The 18,823-nt window shown below is 42.3% G+C and overlaps 1 protein-coding gene across 5 annotated transcripts; it reads right to left on the bottom strand.

Moving 5' to 3' along the window:
* Nucleotides 1-2,562: 2,562 nt before the first annotated feature.
* On the bottom strand, nucleotides 2,563-18,496 carry ddx19a (DEAD-box helicase 19a). Of its 5 annotated transcripts, none has more exons than XM_029665063.1 (12): nucleotides 18,280-18,496; nucleotides 17,875-17,941; nucleotides 17,726-17,770; nucleotides 17,494-17,629; nucleotides 16,716-16,808; nucleotides 16,323-16,449; nucleotides 15,896-16,010; nucleotides 15,497-15,674; nucleotides 5,227-5,464; nucleotides 4,908-5,070; nucleotides 4,595-4,786; nucleotides 2,563-4,490 (listed from the first exon to the last, which is right to left on the bottom strand). In XM_029665063.1, the coding sequence occupies exons 1-12, from the start codon at nucleotides 18,334-18,336 to the stop codon at nucleotides 4,429-4,431; spliced, it is 1,473 nt and encodes a 490-aa protein (XP_029520923.1). In that variant the 5' UTR covers nucleotides 18,337-18,496; the 3' UTR covers nucleotides 2,563-4,428. The 5 variants fall into 5 exon arrangements, with proteins under 5 accessions (XP_029520923.1, XP_029520924.1, XP_029520921.1 ...); XM_029665064.2 differs by having other exon boundaries at nucleotides 16,323-16,425; nucleotides 18,280-18,495; XM_029665061.1 differs by having other exon boundaries at nucleotides 2,563-4,786.
* Nucleotides 18,497-18,823: the final 327 nt, after the last annotated feature.

The raw sequence follows: 18,823 nt of genomic DNA, 5'->3' as shown, positions 1-18,823 counted from the left end.
GATGTGGTGTACTCCTCAATGCAATCGGAAGAATCCCGGAACATGTTCCAGTCTGTGATAGCAAAACAGTCCTGTAGTTTAGCATCTGCTTTATCTGACCACTTTTTTATAGACCGAGTCACTGGTGCTTCTTGCTTAATTTTTGCTTGTAAGCAGGAATCAGGAGAATAGAGTTGTGGTCGGATTTACCAAATGGAGGGCGAGGGAGAGCTTTGTACGTGTCTCTGTGTGTGGAGTACAGGTGATCTAGAATTTTTTTCCCTCTGGTTGCACATTTAATATGTTGATAGAAATTTGGTAGAACTGATTTATGTACCTGGATGGTTACATCGAGACCGGTGTAGATTGACTCCTTCGCAGAACATTCAAGGACCTGAACATGGCATCTTGAATAGATCAGTACTGTGCATCTTTCAGGAGGATATGAACTCAGCCTAAACTCAGATGAAAGACAGAATAACAAACGACAGTGTTTTTATCAGAAAAATATACACTGAGTATACCAAACATTTGGACCCTCCCAGAACAGCCTTAATTCGTCTACAAGGTGTTTGAAAGTGTTCCACAGGGATACTGTCCTATGTTGACTCCAATGCTTCCCATAGTTTTGAAGTTGGCTGGATGACCTTTCGGTAGTGGGACATTCTTGATACACACAGGAAACTGAGTGTGAAAATCCCAGCAGCATTGCACTTCTTGACACAAACCGGTGCGTCTGGCACCTACTTCAATACCCCGTTCAAAGGCACTTATATTTTTTGTCTTGCACATGCACGCTCTGAATGGCACACATACTGTACATAATTAATGTCTCAAGGCTGACAAATCATTCTTTATCCTCTCCTTCCTTTCATCTAAATTGATTGAAGTTGATTTATCAAGTGACATCAATAAGGGATCATAGCTTTCACCTGGTCAGTCATAGAAAGAGCAGGTGTTTTGTATACTATATATGTATATACAGATAGATAGTACCAGTCAAAAGTTTGGACACCTACTCATTCCAGGCTTTTTCACTATTTTCTACATTGTAGAATAATAGTGAAGACATCAAAACTATGAAATAACGTAGTAACCAAAGAAGTGTTAAATGAAAATATATTTTATATTTGAGTCTTCAAAGTAGCCACCCTTTGCTTTGATGACAGCTTTGCACACTCTTGGCATTCTCTCAACCAACTACATGAGGCAGCGTTTCAATTAACAGGTGTGTCTTGTTAAAAGTTAATTTGTGGAATTCTTTCCATCTTAATGCTTTTGAGCCAATCAGTTGTGTTGTTACAAGGAAGGGGTCGTACACAGAAGATAGCCCTATTTGATAAAAGGCCAAGTCCATATTATGGCAAGAACAGCTCATAAAACAAAGAGAAATGACAGTCCATCATTACTTAACATGAAGGTCAGTCAGTCAATCTGGAACATTTCTTCAAGTGCAGTTGCAAAAAACATCAAGCACTATGATGAAACTGGCTCTCATGAGGACCGCCACAGGAAAGGAGGACCCAGAATTACCTCTGCTGCAGAGGATAAGTTCAATAGAGTTACCAGCTTCTAACAGCCCAAATAAATGCTTCACACAGTTTAAGTAACACACACATCTCAACATCAACTGTTCAGAGGAGACTGCGTGAATCAGGCCATGGTCCAATTTCTGCAAAGAAACCACTACTAAAGGAAACCAATAATAAGAAGAGACTTGCTTGGGCCAAGAAACACGAGCACTGGACATTAGACCGGTGGAGTCCAATCTGAGATTTTTGGTTCCAACCACCGACTTTGTGAGATGCAGAGTAAGTGAACGGATGGCTTTGTGGCATCTTGGCATCTCCTCCGCATGTGTGGTTCCCACCGTGACGCATGGAGGAGGTGTGATGGTGCTTTGCTGGTGACACGGTCAGTGATTTAGTTATTTAGAATTCAGGGCACACTTAACCAGCATGGCTACCACAGCATTCTGCAGCAATACACCATCCCATCTGGTTTGCACTTAGTGGGACTATAATTTTTCAACAGGACAATGACCCAAAACACACCTCCAGGCTGTGTAAGGGCTAATGACCAAGGAGAGTGATGGAGTGCTGCATCAGATGACCTGGCCCCCACAATCACCTGACTTCAACCCAATTGAGATGGTTTGGGATGAGTTGGACCGTAGAGTGAAGGAAAAGCAGCCAACAAGTGCTCAGCATGTGGGAATTCCTTCAAGACGGTTGGAAAAGAATTCCAGGTGAAGCTGGTTGAGTGTGTGCAAAGCTGTCATCAAGGCAAAGGAAGAATATAAAATATATTTTGTTTTACTCTTTTTTGGTTACTACATGATTCCATGTGTTATTTCAGTTTTTAAAAACCTTGAATGAGCAGGTGTCTCAACTTTTGACTAATACTTATATAGTATTTATTTTATTATATTATTACTAAAATAGTGCTCGTTTCCATTGTTCAATGGCAATTTGTAAAGAACCTTTGGCTCGATCGGGTCTGGCAAGGTATGTTTTGTATTTTCAATCAACCATGTATATTACAAGGGGAAACAAACCTCAATAATTACCGGACAGACAGACATTAGGTAGGTAATCTTTATTACAACAAAACCAAAAAGTGCAGACAAGTATAAGAGAATAGATTCAGCAGAGGATATGTATTGCTTCCATAGCCAAGGTAAACTCTCTAAACACTTAACAAGTTTAGTTCAAGCACAGTCCAAATATAAATAACATTCACTAAGGTACAAAAAACATTAAATGGTGTTTTGCTCAATAAAGATTCTCTCTAAATACATATATTCCTAACCATTTAGGTACATTCCATACAATCTTATTTTACTTGGTAAAAGTGCCCAATTTGTCAGTTGACAGAATAAGCATACCAATAGTTTAAGGAAAATATTAACCAATCAATTCTGACTCAAACCTTCATGTTAGTTTCAAACTAATTGAATGTGACTGGAAACAAGTTTTGTTCACCGAAACAAACTCCCATCAGAGATTTGCAGATACAAGATGGTGCAACCGCTCTAATACTCACAGTAATATTACAATGGAATCTTAGGATTACCGTGAAACACCCGTGTATCCAAACTATCAAGAATGTATTTAGTGTTGCAATACTGAAATGCTGTAAATCTCTCAAGGATTGTTAGTCTAGACTAGATTGATCATGAGTTCCTTCTCATTAATAAGGAAGGGACATTTCTCCAGTTTAGTTAGTATAGTACTTCTCATTTGCTCAACTTCAAATCACATTACCTTTCCACTCTTATGATTCTATAAAATAAGGGGTTTTAAGACAAATCAGCACAGCAAACTTCCCCCATTAGTCTAACTTTTGCAAAGTGTTCTCCGTTTTATTCAATATATTGAATAATGCTGCAAACAACCATATGGCCAATGCGTACACCTATGCATTCCTCTGAGGAGAGCACCCGATCAAGAGGGTAAAATATTAGTTTAGTGTAACCACTCGATAAAAAGTATAGCAAATGAAAACCAAATGTAATCCTAATAGTTTCAAATAGCAGAATCTATGCAATCTAAATGTTTAGCATATTATTAAGGCATGGCTAACATACTGTCATTTCATGTAAACATTCAAATAAATCCTTAAAGTGACTTAAGTCCAAAAGCATAAATGTGACACATTTCAAGAAACTAGGCATATGTCGCGGGTCACCACTTCACAGGAGAGCCATTTGAATGTAAACTATTGTTTTTGTTATTATTATCAAAATGCCTTCTGGAACATGTGAACTTTCATGTGCCTTGATAAAACTTGTATGCCATCTGTGTATACAAATAATATTGTTAAAATTACGTGCCTAGTTGGTTTAGCCACAGGAAAAGACAGGAACCTTCCCGCTAGACGTGATTGGCTGAGATAACGGATGGGCTGGACATGCAAAGAGATGAGTTCATATTGGTCTGCCAGCTTTTTTTGATAGTTATCTCATAGTAGAACTGCATTGAGTTGCTTTCCACTTTCTGGAGGGTCGAGTTTTGAAATCAGTAGAATTAGAGTATGATCGCTAAGGAGATAGAGAAAATTCTGGCGTATGATTGCAAATATGAAGATGGAGTATAAACGAGAATACATAGAAGGCTGTTGTGTAAAACAACTGTCTCCGGATTACATCTTAAAACTAAGGCAACCATGGCATCCATGACAGAGAGGGAGAAGCGTCCATCCATGTATATGGGTAAGAGTCTAGCTAGTTATATTTTCAGATATAATTATTTCTAATTTTGTCAGAAAGTTGTTTTCATTTCAAGTTAAAGTTTACTGTTAACTAGCTAGCGAACATTAGCTGGCTGGCTCGCTAGCTAACCTTAAGTGTATAATCTGTGTAGTAATATTATTAATGTGAGGCAACAGTCCCACCTGCATAAATATTAGATGCATTCAATTATGATTTATAAAAGGATAGCATCCTCTTCAGTTGCTGATTTTCTCGATTTCATCCAGATCGTCAGTGTCAAGTTTGTTTATCTTCTTATCTGTGTGGAAAAAACGAGACGAAAGGTTAGGTTACTAATGAGAACACTTATATAGATCAATATATACAATGTTGTAATTAATTGGTATAGAGACAGAAATGTACTGAAATGCTCCTCGATTTGGTTGAGAATGTTCATGCTGTGTTTGCTGTCAATCATATTGACGGCAAGCCCCCTCTTGCCGAAACGTCCTGTTCGGCCAATCCGGTGAAGGTATGTCTCGTTGTCAGCGTTTCCGTCTTTGTCTATGGGCAGGTCAAAGTTGATCACCACGGAAACTTGCTCAACATCAATGCCTATTGAAAAAGAAAAGCATGTTATAATCTAAAATGTTCAATGTCAAAGCGAAACACAATCATCATCCTACATAAATACAATTGGTTACATTTATCATGCTTTAATTTTCTTGATATTCACCTCTGGAGCATACGTTGGTGGTCACTAGGACTTTCTCTTTGCCCTCCCTGAACCGTTCAATGATGGCCGCTCTCTGCTCAACAGTCATCTCCCCACTCAGCAGTGCCACCACATGGCCCTCTTTGGTCAGCTCAGCAGACAGCCAGCCAGCTGTCCTTCGGGTCTACAAAGGCAAAGACCACTGATTATTTCTGTTACTTTATGTACCATACAAACACCTTTATTTCTTTACTATATTAGGCTAGTTTATGTACCATATCAACCCAAATCCCCCAGAAATGTAATTCCTATGATACGTTGAGAAGGAGGACAGACTCACGTGACAGAAGATCATAGCCTGGGCGATGGTGATGGCTCCGTAGATATTACAGAGGGCTGTGAACTTCTCGTCCTTATCATTGCAGAGCACGTAATACTGCTTGATGGTGTCCAGAGTCTCCTCTTCACGTTTCAACTTGATGATGTTGGGGTCTGGCACAACTCTCTCTGCAAACTTCCAGACTGAGTCCTCAAACGTGGCTGAAAACAGCAGCATCTGACATTCATTTGGCAACATTCTGCATGGGGTGGGGGAGGGAAAAGTCAGAGTTTCTCCAGGTGGATAATGAATAAATGCTTAGTATTAGCCGTCATCATTTAGTTAGCTAAGAACACAGTTTATTAGCATCAGAAAAATACATCACAACAGGAAAAGTCCTCAAGATAACCAGCTGAAGAAGCTAAGGTAACTAATCACCATCAGTGGTCATTAATGAGATGCACCAGTACTTTTTTTTATACTTTGTTTTTATTGTAGGAACACAAAGTACGTACAAATAAAGAACAAAAAAGATCTGGCAGTTAGTGCACCTTCATCATATTAGTTACATTGACACTCATTGACCTTTTTCAGGTACGAAACCCATTTTTCCCAGTATTCCTGACCTCTCTCCTCTTGTATTCTTAAAGCAAAGGTCATACGGCTCCATATGGTGTATTTCTTTTACAATGTCTATCCATTGTGTCACTGTGGGAGGGTCTTTTTGTAGCCATTTCCTAGTGACAGCCTTTTTACTGGCTGCCAGTAGGACCTTCAAGAGGTACTTTTCTCTATTTAAGTTATCAGGTATTTCACCCAAGTACAAAGAAATTAATGTTGTTTGTTCTATGTCAAATCCCATTATTTTTTCCAATGTTAGATCCAGTAAGTTTTGATTGCGGGGCAAGTCCAAAAGACATGAGATTGATCCACCCTCAATAAACCACATTCTCTCCAACAAGGATGTAGGGAGCCAGTCTGTTTTGATTTCAGTTTAGGTGTTATGAAGAAACATATAACATTCTTCCAACAGAATTCTCTCCATACCTTGAGTTTCTAATATGTTCAACCATGTTTCATCAGTTCAATGTTAAGTTCCTCCTCCCATTTCTTTTTAATATAGTTTGTAGAATGTTTCTTTGAGGATTGAATGCCCAAGTAGAGATTTGAAATAGTTATTTTGTTACCAAGTTGTATGCGTTAGTGAATACTTTGAGGTGCTTGAGGGTCAGTCACTTTTATCTCCCTTAAGAAATAGTGTTGAACTTGTAGGTATCTGTAAACATGTTTGTTTTTTGCTTGTTTATCCAAGCCATGTTTTTTACTTAGGTCCTGGAAGTTATCTAGGTCCCCATTCCTTATAATTGTACTGAATGATGTGATGCCTTTCTGTGTCCATTGTTTAAATCTGTTGTTTAAATTCTTCGGTGGATATTTCTAAAGTTAGTCTATCATTTTGCTCTGTCCCAATTGAGGGGAGATCAAGTGAGTTCAAAAAGTGCTCTATTGTCTGTGAATCTGCCTTCTCTGGTTGCTTGTACAGATGTGTAATATGATTCAAATGCATTCTGTATTTCATCTAATTTGCATGTGATCATCTTTGTTTTGGAAAATGGTATTCTGTGCTTGTTTCCTGAGTCTCCAGGCTAGTAATTTGGTTGCCTTTGAGCCTGCTTCATAATATTGTTGTTTCAGGAACCTGAGCTTTTTCTTTACTTCTCTATAAATCTGGTCAATTTCCTGTTTTACCTTTTGATTCTCTCGTAATATAAGAGGGTCTTGTATTGACTATGAGATCGTTCTAAGTTTCTTAGGGTTTCCTGTAATTTCAGCAGTTTCTGTGCTTTAATCTTTTTCTTGAGAGATGATCGATCTTTCCTCTAATAACCGCCTTAGCTGCATCCCACAATATAGCAGGAGATACTTCCCCGTTATCATTATTCTCCAGATAATGTTAAATTCTGTCTTTATTGATTCCTTGAATGCTGGATCATTCAGCATGCTTGTATTAAGTCTCCATATAATATTTCTTAGTTTGCTATCAAGTTGTAGAGTTAGGTAAACTCCATTATGATCTGATAAGTCGCTCTGCCTGATCCAACAATCCTTAAGCCTGTGTCTATCTGCACTGTACATGAAAAAGTAGTCTAACCTGGAGTATTCAGTGTGGCAGGCTGAGTAAAAAGTATATTCCTCATCGGTCTTGTGGGTGTCACGCCATACATCGAGCAGTCCTAGATCCAGCAATATGCTATTGATCTTTTTAGCAACTAGACTAATTTTCCTATTTTGATTTGTGCTGTCCAATTGAGTTTAAAATTGTGTTAAAATCCCCTCCACACATAAGAGTGCCAGGGGTTTCTGTGGCAATTAAATCAAACACCTACCTGTAGAAGACCATGTCACTCCCTGGGGGTGCGTATACATTATTTAATGTAACTTCCTTGTTATCCAGTTTACATTTAAGTATAAATCAAACTCAAAATTAACTGCATTTGGGATCAAGATTGCAACTCCCTTTCTACCCATTTTGTAAAAAGAAAAAAAAGTATTGCTATATCCCATTTTCTTGAGTTTCTCGTGTTCAGGTATGGAATAGTCAGAATAGTATGTCAACTCCCTCCCATTTCATCTTTGCTATTACCTTACTTCTCTTGATGGCACTCCCCAGTCCATTTACATTGAGACTTATGACCTTAAATTCTCAATGATGCATCGATATAAATAAAATAAAAAACTGCACCATATCTGCCAGCTTATCATGAGCCTAAAAATGAACGAAAAATCAACAATAATAATAAAGTAAACCAAAGTGGGAAAATAATTTGGTATTTGGACTCCCATGTCAGAGGACTGTCTCTTGCCTCTGGGGTTTGAGGGGATGAACCTGTCCGCAAGAGGGACCCCTCGCTCAGATTTGAAAATGCGTGACGTAGTCACAAGCAAGACCTGTTGGAACCAAAAATAATAAGGGCGCCTATTCCGTTGCTTATACACATCGGTTAATTACAAGTGAAAACTATATCGGTCATGCTTGCGGTCATGCTTGCGGTCATGCTTGCGGTCGCATCCGCGCTTCGGTCTGCAGGTTGTATAACTTTTCATTACATTTCATTATAGTACAACGGTTTGATTTGTCTAATCTTAGCAATTTCTTCTTAGCTAGCTACATAGCCGTCTTTGTATCAAAGATAATTGCGTAATTATCGTATTTCGTCGTCCTCCTATCTGCCCAGCAGCTAGCCAGCTAGCTAACGTTCACCGTCTACCGTAGCACTGTAGTAACTATCACACTCAACTGAACGACTTGATTAGTGTAGTGTTAGCTAGCTACATAGTTGTCTTTGCTGTCTTCGTATCCAAGATAATTGTGTAGTTTAGAGTGTGTAGTCTTAGAGAGATTATCTTAATTTACCGAGGTTAGCTAGCCAGCTATTTGTCGTCCTTAACGTAGGAGTCACTCCTAGCTAGCCAACAGCTAACCAACGTCTACTGAATAGAACTTTCGCATTCCGGTCGCATTCCGCTTCGCTCCACAGGTAGTATCACATTTTCATTTCATTTCATTACAGTCCCAACGGTGTGATTTGTTTGATCGTAGCTAGCTACATAGCTAGCTACATAGCCATCTTTGTTTCAAAGATAATTGTGTAGTCTAGAGCGATTTTCTAGGTTAGCTAGCCAGCTATTGTCGTTCTTTTAACGCAACGTAACGTAATCAACACTGCTAGCTAGCCAGCTAGCCCCCGAATAGCAGCATTGTAGAAACTTTACACTCAACGGAACGACTTGATTAGTGTAGTGTCAACGCAGCCACTGCCAGCTAGCCTACAAAGTCAACAACGCAGCCACTGCCAGCTAGCCTACCTCAGCAGTACTGTATCATTTTAATCATTTTAGTCAATTAGATTCTTGCTACGTAAGCTTAACTTTCTGAACATTCGAGACGTGTAGTCCACTTGTCATTCCAATCTCCTTTGCATTAGCGTAGCCTCTTCACTAGCCTGTCAACTATGTGTCTGTCTATCCCTGTTCTCTCCTCTCTGCACAGACCATACAAACGCTCCACACCGCGTGGCCGCGGCCACCCTAATCTGGTGGTCCCAGCGCGCACGACCCACGTGGAGTTCCAGGTCTCCGGTAGCCTCTGGAACTGCCGATCTGCGGCCAACAAGGCAGAGTTCATCTCAGCCTATGCCTCCCTCCAGTCCCTCGACTTCTTGGCACTGACGGAAACATGGATCACCACAGACAACACCGCTACTCCTACTGCTCTCTCTTCGTCCGCCCACGTGTTCTCGCACACCCCGAGAGCTTCTGGTCAGCGGGGTGGTGGCACCGGGATCCTCATCTCTCCCAAGTGGTCATTCTCTCTTTCTCCCCTTACCCATCTGTCTATCGCCTCCTTTGAATTCCATGCTGTCACAGTTACCAGCCCTTTCAAGCTTAACATCCTTATCATTTATCGCCCTCCAGGTTTCTTCGGAGAGTTCATCAATGAGCTTGATGCCTTGATAAGCTCCTTTCCTGAGGACGGCTCACCTCTCACAGTTCTGGGCGACTTTAACCTCCCCACGTCTACCTTTGACTCATTCCTCTCTGTCTCCTTCTTTCCACTCCTCTCCTCTTTTGACCTCACCCTCTCACCTCCCCCCTACTCACAAGGCAGGCAATACGCTCGACCTCATCTTTACTAGATGCTGTTCTTCCACTAACCTCATTGCAACTCCCCTCCAAGTCTCCGACCACTACCTTGTATCCTTTTCCCTCTCATCCAACACTTCCCACACTGCCCCTACTCGGATGGTATCGCGCCGTCCCAACCTTCGCTCTCTCTCCCCCGCTACTCTCTCCTCTTCCATCCTATCATCTCTTCCCTCTGCTCAAACCTTCTCCAACCTATCTCCTGATTCTGCCTCCTCAACCCTCCTCTCCTCCCTTTCTGCATCCTTTGACTCTCTATGTCCCCTATCCTCCAGGCCGGCTCGGTCCACCCCTCCCGCTCCGTGGCTCGACGACTCATTGCGAGCTCACAGAACAGGGCTCCGGGCAGCCGAGCGGAAATGGAGGAAAACTCGCCTCCCTGCGGACCTGGCATCCTTTCACTCCCTCCTCTCTACATTTTCCTCCTCTGTCTCTGCTGCTAAAGCCACTTTCTACCACTCTAAATTCCAAGCATCTGCCTCTAACCCTAGGAAGCTCTTTGCCACCTTCTCCTCCCTCCTGAATCCCCCCTCCTCCCTCTCTGCAGATGACTTCGTCAACCATTTTGAAAAGAAGGTCGACGACATCCGATCCTCGTTTGCTAAGTCAAACGACACCGCTGGTTCTGCTCACACTGCCCTACCCTGTGCTCTGACCTCTTTCTCCCCTCTCTCTCCAGATGACATCTCGCGTCTTGTGACGGCCGGCCGCCCAACAACCTGCCCGCTTGACCCTATCCCCTCCTCTCTTCTCCAGACCATTTCCGGTGACCTTCTCCCTTACCTCACCTCGCTCATCAACTCATCCCTGACCGCTGGCTACGTCCCTCCCGTCTTCAAGAGAGCGAGAGTTGCACCCCTTCTGAAAAAACCTACACTCGATCCCTCCGATGTCAACAACGACAGACCAGTATCCCTTCTTTCTTTTCTCTCCAAAACTCTTGAACGTGGCGTCCTTGGCCAGCTCTCCCGCTATCTCTCTCAGAATGACCTTCTTGATCCAAATCAGTCAGGTTTCAAGACTAGTCATTCAACTGAGACTGCTCTTACATTTACATTTAAGTCATTTAGCAGACGCTCTTATCCAGAGCGACTTACAAATTGGTGCGTTCACCTTAAGACATCCAGTGGAACAGCCACTTTACAATAGTGCATATAAATCTTTCAAGGGGGGGGGGGGGGGGGGGGGGTGAGAAGGATTACTTTATCATATCCTAGGTATCTGTATCACGGAGGCACTCCGCACTGCTAAAGCTAACTCTCTCTCCTCTGCTCTCATCCTTCTAGACCTATCGGCTGCCTTCGATACTGTGAACCATCAGATCCTCCTCTTCACCCTCTCCGAGTTGGGCATCTCCGGCGCGGCCCATGCTTGGATTGCGTCCTACCTGACAGGTCGCTCCTACCAGGTGGCGTGGCGAGAATCTGTCTCCTCACCACGCGCTCTCACCACTGGTGTCCCCCAGGGCTCTGTTCTAGGCCCTCTCCTATTCTCGCTATACACCAAGTCACTTGGCTCTGTCATAACCTCACATGGTCTCTCCTATCATTGCTATGCAGACGACACACAATTAATCTTCTCCTTTCCCCCCTCTGATGACCAGGTGGCGAATCGCATCTCTGCATGTCTGGCAGACATATCAGTGTGGATGACGGATCACCACCTCAAGCTGAACCTCGGCAAGACGGAGCTGCTCTTCCTCCCGGGGAAGGACTGCCCGTTCCATGATCTCGCCATCACGGTTGACAACTCCATCGTGTCCTCCTCCCAGAGCGCTAAGAACCTTGGCGTGATCCTGGACAACACCCTGTCGTTCTCAACTAACATCAAGGCGGTGGCCCGTTCCTGTAGGTTCATGCTCTACAACATCCGCAGAGTACGACCCTGCCTCACACAGGAAGCGGCGCAGGTCCTAATCCAGGCACTTGTCATCTCCCGTCTGGATTACTGCAACTCGCTGTTGGCTGGGCTCCCTGCCTGTGCCATTAAACCCCTACAACTCATCCAGAACGCCGCAGCCCGTCTGGTGTTCAACCTTCCCAAGTTCTCTCACGTCACCCCGCTCCTCCGCTCTCTCCACTGGCTTCCAGTTGAAGCTCGCATCCGCTACAAGACCATGGTGCTTGCCTACGGAGCTGTGAGGGGAACGGCACCTCCGTACCTCCAGGCTCTGATCAGGCCCTACACCCAAACAAGGGCACTGCGTTCATCCACCTCTGGCCTGCTCGCCTCCCTACCACTGAGGAAGTACAGTTCCCGCTCAGCCCAGTCAAAACTGTTCGCTGCTCTGGCCCCCCAATGGTGGAACAAACTCCCTCACGACGCCAGGACAGCGGAGTCAATCACCACCTTCCGGAGACACCTGAAACCCCACCTCTTTAAGGAATACCTAGGATAGGATAAAGTAATCCTTCTCACCCCCCTTAAAAGATTTAGATGCACTATTGTAAAGTGGCTGTTCCACTGGATGTCATAAGGTGAAAGCACCAATTTGTAAGTCGCTCTGGATAAGAGCGTCTGCTAAATGACTTAAATGTAAATGTAAATCATGAATCCTCCCCTTGATATGCCCTTCTGTCGCCCCGTTGTCAATGTCATTAATCCTTAGCTAATATACATGTTATTAACGTGACACTACTTCGTGTGTTCATAAAGAACACATACTTTTGGATACTCACCCTTGTTCAGCATTGGGGGAAAATAGGGGAGATATTTGACCTATTGCAATGTCAACCGTAACAACCCAACGTCTTTAAAGCTCACGGTAACTATTAATTCCGTTAAATCCGATTCAGTGTCTTCCATCTTCCCGTTGGAAATGCCCGAGTCTCTCTCGGATGTGAACGTCCTCTCGCCGAGGTGGTTTCCCTCTTTGTCGACAACGATCCATGGGAGAGCCTGCTTGAGTCTTTCCGCCGGTGATGTTGCCTTTCTCCTGGCGGTATACTCCACTGGAATGCCCCTCGACTTCAGGTCCTCAGCCGCCTTGTCTGCATGCTCGTATGTAACCAGGCCATTTTCCAGAAATACCCAAATTTTTGCCAGGAATGGTGTTTGGAAGCGAATACCCTTCTCTTTAAGTGCTTTCTTAATTGGGGTGTATTCTTTCCTTTTCAGTATCTCTCCCGCATAGTCATGATCAAAAGAACACTCGTTGGCCTTGGAAGTTAACAGGCTTTTTTAAGGTTGCATGTAAGACTTTCTATTTGACTGAGAATTTTAGGAACCATACTATTATGGATGTTGGTGGGGCACCACTGGGGTGTTTTGGGGCCAGAGCTCGGTGTGCTCTCTCAATTCCCAGGTCAGTGTCATCTTCAAGTATGTCTTTGAATAGACCCTCAACGAATTTCGGTGCCCTCTACTACGTTATAAAGTCTAATGTTGTTTCAACGCGAGAAACCTTAAGAGTTCTGTCACTTTTGCCTGTAGTGCGTGTTGGCCTTCCAGTGACTTCAAGTATTTCCTTGACTGTGGAGTTCCATGTTCCATTTCCCCAATGTGCTGTTCTCCATCCCCCATTCTTGTAAATATGCTTTGAAGTTCTTCTTTGTTTTCTTCAAGTTTCTGGTTAATGTCCTTCTTGAACTCATTGAGTTATTTTCTTACATCTTCTCGAAGTTCCTCTCGTAAGCCTGTGAGCGCCTCGCGCAATTCCTCCTTTATCACCTCACGAAATGAGGGTTCCTTTGCTGCTGCTATCTTATTTGCGCTAGCATTAGCCATCTCGGGTTCATCGACGATTATATCTTCTGCTGTCTTGTTACGGGCTGTTGTAACTCCGCAACCTTTTCCTATTTTCCCCCTTTCCATTTTGTTTAAGTTATTACAATGCTCAGAGTAAATACTTGAATTTAGGGGGGGAAATACCCAACTGATATGCAGTACGAAAAACTAGGCAACCATTTCCTAATTTGCGTCACCGGAAGCCGATGCTCCAGTACTTTTGTATACTTTTCAGATCGTAGTTCTGAAAGTAGTGCTCACAAGATAAAAGTGGACCCCTGAAAATTGCTTACTAGGTCACATGTGCAGATACAGTATGTGCACCACGTCATTGCTCTCCCTCTCGTTCTACTGTGGGTGCATTTTCCTAGCTGTCACTCAAATGGCGAGGGGCTGAAGCTCTTTGGTTGAACTTTAATTGCTAGTGGGCTGACCGACATGGGGCAAAATGTTGGAAAAATGTGCAGTACAGCTTCCAGAAAAACAGTCGCTTTCAAACTAGGGATTTTGCAGCTAATTGCGTAAGACAATATTTCTGCTTATAGATTATGTATGTATGAAGTACACATTGACACATCCAGCCAAAGCAGGAATACGTGATCTGGAACTTTGGTGACAACTATGTCTTTAAGAGCCCTTTTACAGGTGTTTGTAAACAAAGATGTTAAGTCCCCAATTTGTAAGTCGCTCTGGATAAGAGCGTCTGCTAAATGACTTAAATGTAAATGTAATATGGTGGACTTTGAGTGGTTCTGAACCGGTTCCGTCTGGTCTGCTCTCTGCTACCACTCTCATACAGATGACTTGAAGACTCAGGTTTCAGACCCTACATTTATAGGGAGTGACACGTCACATTTTCTGGCCTATCCAGGCAAAGGAACAATTTCCTGTGTCTGAAACTCACAGCTATGCTTGCAATAGCACATATGAAGTGGGAAACTAGCGGATACAATAGAACTTCTATCTTGCTGTGATATTCTCAGACGGATTGAGCTTTCAACATGAAAAACAAAAAACAAATCATGTCATAGAATTTAAACAAGACCACTTTCTATAGGTCACAGACAAGCTGAAGTTGTAACGAGTCTGCACAAATTTGAATGCGTCTCTGCACCGCTCAGTGGACGTTTAGAATTCTCATCAGTTATGTAAAATAGTACCAATATTGTACTGTCACTAAGTATGATCATATTTATATGAGTTATAAGAAAGGTGAAATCTATAGTAAGTTGTTTACAAAGTACTTTATTTAGAAAGTATGATTTCAAGCCCTATTGCCCCACTTTTGTTGAATAGAAAAAATTGATTTTTCATATTTTCCTAATATTTGTACTATGTACTTGAGGTTGTGTCCTCAAAAGTGAGTACACCTCAACAATTTAACTATTTTTACCAGAAAGGTAAGTTCCCAAACTTTCTAAAACTATACAACATTACCAGTTATTGTTTATCTCATGAAAGAATATATTTGCATATGTCTATTTAGGCAGAAATAAAAATGTTGCCCTATCATTCAAGAGGTTAATGTTTTATTTTATTTAACTAGGCAAGTCAGTTAAGAAGAAATTCTTATTTACAGTGACGGGCTACCCCGACCAAACCCTAATGCGCTGGGCCAATTGTGCGCCGCCCTATGGGACTCCCAATCACGGCCGGTTGTGATACAGCTTGGAATTAAACCAGGGTCTGTAGCGATGCCTCTAGCACTGAGATGCAGTGCCTTAGACCACTGCGCCACTCGGGAGCAATACTTAATAGCAACACTCATGTAATTACTGGCCTGCAAGACGAGCTTGTCTTGTAGGACTTAGGTTATGCTAGATGAGAGTACTGTACATTTACAACTTATGAGAAAACTCACCTTTGGATCCGGATGCTCTGGTCCTGGTGACCTTGTGTGGCAATCATGACGTCAGCCTCGTCCAGGACGAAGACGCTGATCTTCTTGGGGTCGATGATTTTCAGTTTGGAGCACCAGTCAAGGACCGTGCCAGGTGTCCCGATGACAATTTGCTCCTGAAGCTTCGTCCCTCGGTCCACTGCTCAGCAACCAGAGACATATAGGACAGTTAATTATGATTCTCATTAGCATCTTTTACAGAACATCCACTTTATAATACAACTTATTGAAAGTTATGCTTCCGCCATGACATTTGTGTGAGATCACCAGCATTGATTACAATTTCTCCAGTGAAATTATGCACCATAACATTACAGATTGTATTCAGAATAAAAAAAGCATGAATGTTTTGACACTTACATTTATTGCCACGAATGGCATATGCCAATTTGACCTCAGGATAGAATTTCCCCATCTGTTCAATGACTTTACCAGTCTGCAAAGCTAGCTCGTACGTTGGGGCAATGCAAAGACACTGAGGGGGCAAAATAAGGAGTTTCAGTAATATGAGGCTTTTATCTATAAAATCAACCAACTAAAAAAGCAACACACTGTGATGGAAGTATTCTATACCAAGGCACTTTCATTTTACCTGCTACCCTGATCTGCAGTCGCTCTTAATAAAACAAACAAACCCATAAAAACTATTTCTGAACTTGCTGATTACCTGACCTCTGAGTACCTGTATCAGACGTCTAGCTTCTTAAAGCTAAGTTCAAGACCATAGCCTGAGTAGTGCTAATGGCTCCAGTATATATCGGTGCTGAAGGTGGAGATGTCAACTCACCTGAGTCCATTTGTTAGCTGGGTCAACATGGCTGAGCATGGCCAGCGCAAAGGCAGCTGTTTTACCTGTGCCGGACTGTGATTGGGCAATCAGGTTCTGAGGTCTGGAACCAGAGGGATAATACACGCTGAAGAGAGAACAATGGGGGACTAAAAGGTAGATCATGTAGATTCCATTAATTTCACATCAAAATCCAATCAAACAACTATATTACTGTATACATAAACGTGATAATGGTTAATAACTAGTTTGACTACATCTGACTGAAGGTTAAAATGAAATGTTTAATATCAGAACACACAACCCATTCAAATATGCAAAATATCTAGGCTATTTCCTCTATTATTGAGCTTAATCACAAGGAGCATTGAGCTAAATGAAATGGGTACTCACGGCTCTGCCAGCATCATGGGCAGGGCATTCTCCTGGATCTTAGAGGGTCTGTTGAAACCCATGTCATACACACCTCTTAGCAGCTCATCTTTCCTGAGATGGAAGAACGTTTAAAACACCACATTTATTTAGTTTTATTTCACCTTTATTTAAATTTAACCAAGTAGGCAAGTTGAGAACAAGTTCTCATTTACAATTGCGACCTGACCAAGATAAAGCAAAGCAGTTCGACACACAACGACACAGAGTTACTTACACATGGAGTAAAACAAACATACAGTCAATAATACAGTAGAAACAAGTCTATATACGATGTGAGCAAATGAGGTGAGATAAGGGAGGTAAAGGCAAAAAAAAGGCCATGGTGGCAAAGTAAATACAATATAGCAAGTAAAACACTGGAATGGTAGATTTGCAGTGGAAGAAATGTGCAAAGTAGAAATAAAAAAATGGGGTGCAAAGGAACAAAATAAATAAATACAGTAGTGGAAGAGGTAGTTGTTTGGGCTAAATTATAGGTGGGCTATGTACAGGTGCAGTAATCTGTGAGCTGCTCTGACAGCTGGTGCTTAAAGCTAGTGAGGGAGATAAGTGTTTCCACATATAAAAAATGCCAACCAAACATGTTGAACACCACACACAATACTGCAAAAAAGTCATGTTGTAGATCCTAACTCAGGTTAAAATACACGTTATAGTGTAGGTTTCATGTGAGGTAGGCCTATACACATTTGTAAATTAGTAAGCAATGGTGAATTTGAACACTGAGATGACATACAGTCTCAGCTCTTCAAATGTCTTGACCGAGTAAAGAGGAGATTTTGGATCCCTCTGAAGAACCTCTACTTGATTGGTAGTGTTCACAAGGCTGGTGTGGATCATCTTATTCAACAACGACTGGGAGGCTTTGTCCTCTACAAGGCAAGAATGACAGGTGAATGGCCTGTTGTAGTAACTGAATGGAGACATGATGATGGGGAGATTAAAATAAACCCTGGGAAATCACACACCTTTTTCTTCCACTTTGGTGCCATTCTCCACTTGTTTTGTGGTACCTGAAGGAACAACAAACTCATCACCCCATTTTATCACAAAGGTCATAAACAATAATACATGGATATCACGGGCAAAGTTTTATTATTGACACCAGTGATTTTACCTTTTGCCTTTCTAGGTGCAGCATCACCTCCACCTCGAGGTGGGGATCTTATCACCAAGGAGCCGAACTTGTAAGAGAAAGAAACATGTTGTTAGTACGCAAATATCTAAGTTTCCCCATAAAATATTGGCAAGCACGTGTCTGCACTGAAGCTCAAATTATGCCAACAACTTCAAAGGCATAACAAACATCGCTACAGTCATTCAGAAGGTGTGTCAGTTAACAGTGGCACACCATCAGCACATGGTTAGCTAGCTAACCTCTGACAGTTCAGCCACAAATTGCCTCAGCTACAGTTGGCTGCGCTAGCAAGCTTGCTAGGTAGCAGCATAAAGTCTGATGCTTTTCGTCATGCATGGTTGGGAATTCCGCTAGCTAATGAGCTAGCGAAATATTTAAACTTACAGAGTCAGTCGTAGATTCCTGTTTATCGACAGCCAGAGCCCAGGAGTCAGTAGCCATTGTTCACGTTTAATGTATATTATTTCACACAAATGTTCAGCTACACAGCAAACTATGAAATTGAGCTGTGCGTCGAAAGGGATGCTGCTGCCTGCTAAGCAAAAGAAGCTGCCGCTGTTGCGCACCTAGGCTGCACTCTTTCTGATGGGAACTCGGAAGTGGTATTCTGAGTTCCCATCAACTTTGTTTACCCCATTAGTTTGTGTAGGCCTTCGTTGAAAATGTGCAATACTACAGGCTCTATTAGAATAATACAATCTGTTATCAGATACAGGTTTGGCTATTGTTTTGTTTATTAATCGTCCACTTATTACAACTATAAAGGATGTGTAATTTCTAGCTAATTTGGCCTTTTCTTTTTGATTTGTCATCTGGTCCCAGAAAATCTGAGTAGGAGAAGAGATGGCGGTCCTGATGAGTGACCCAGCCAGGTAGAGAGACCTATAAAGAGAGGGGGAGATGAGGCTGAGGGGAGGGGATTGTTTAA

Source organism: Oncorhynchus nerka, linkage group LG7, assembly GCF_034236695.1.
Source record: "Oncorhynchus nerka isolate Pitt River linkage group LG7, Oner_Uvic_2.0, whole genome shotgun sequence".
Classification (NCBI taxonomy): Eukaryota; Metazoa; Chordata; class Actinopteri; order Salmoniformes; family Salmonidae; genus Oncorhynchus; species Oncorhynchus nerka.
The sequence above is the reverse complement of the archived record's forward strand: the minus strand, read 5'-3'. Positions and strand labels throughout refer to the sequence as shown.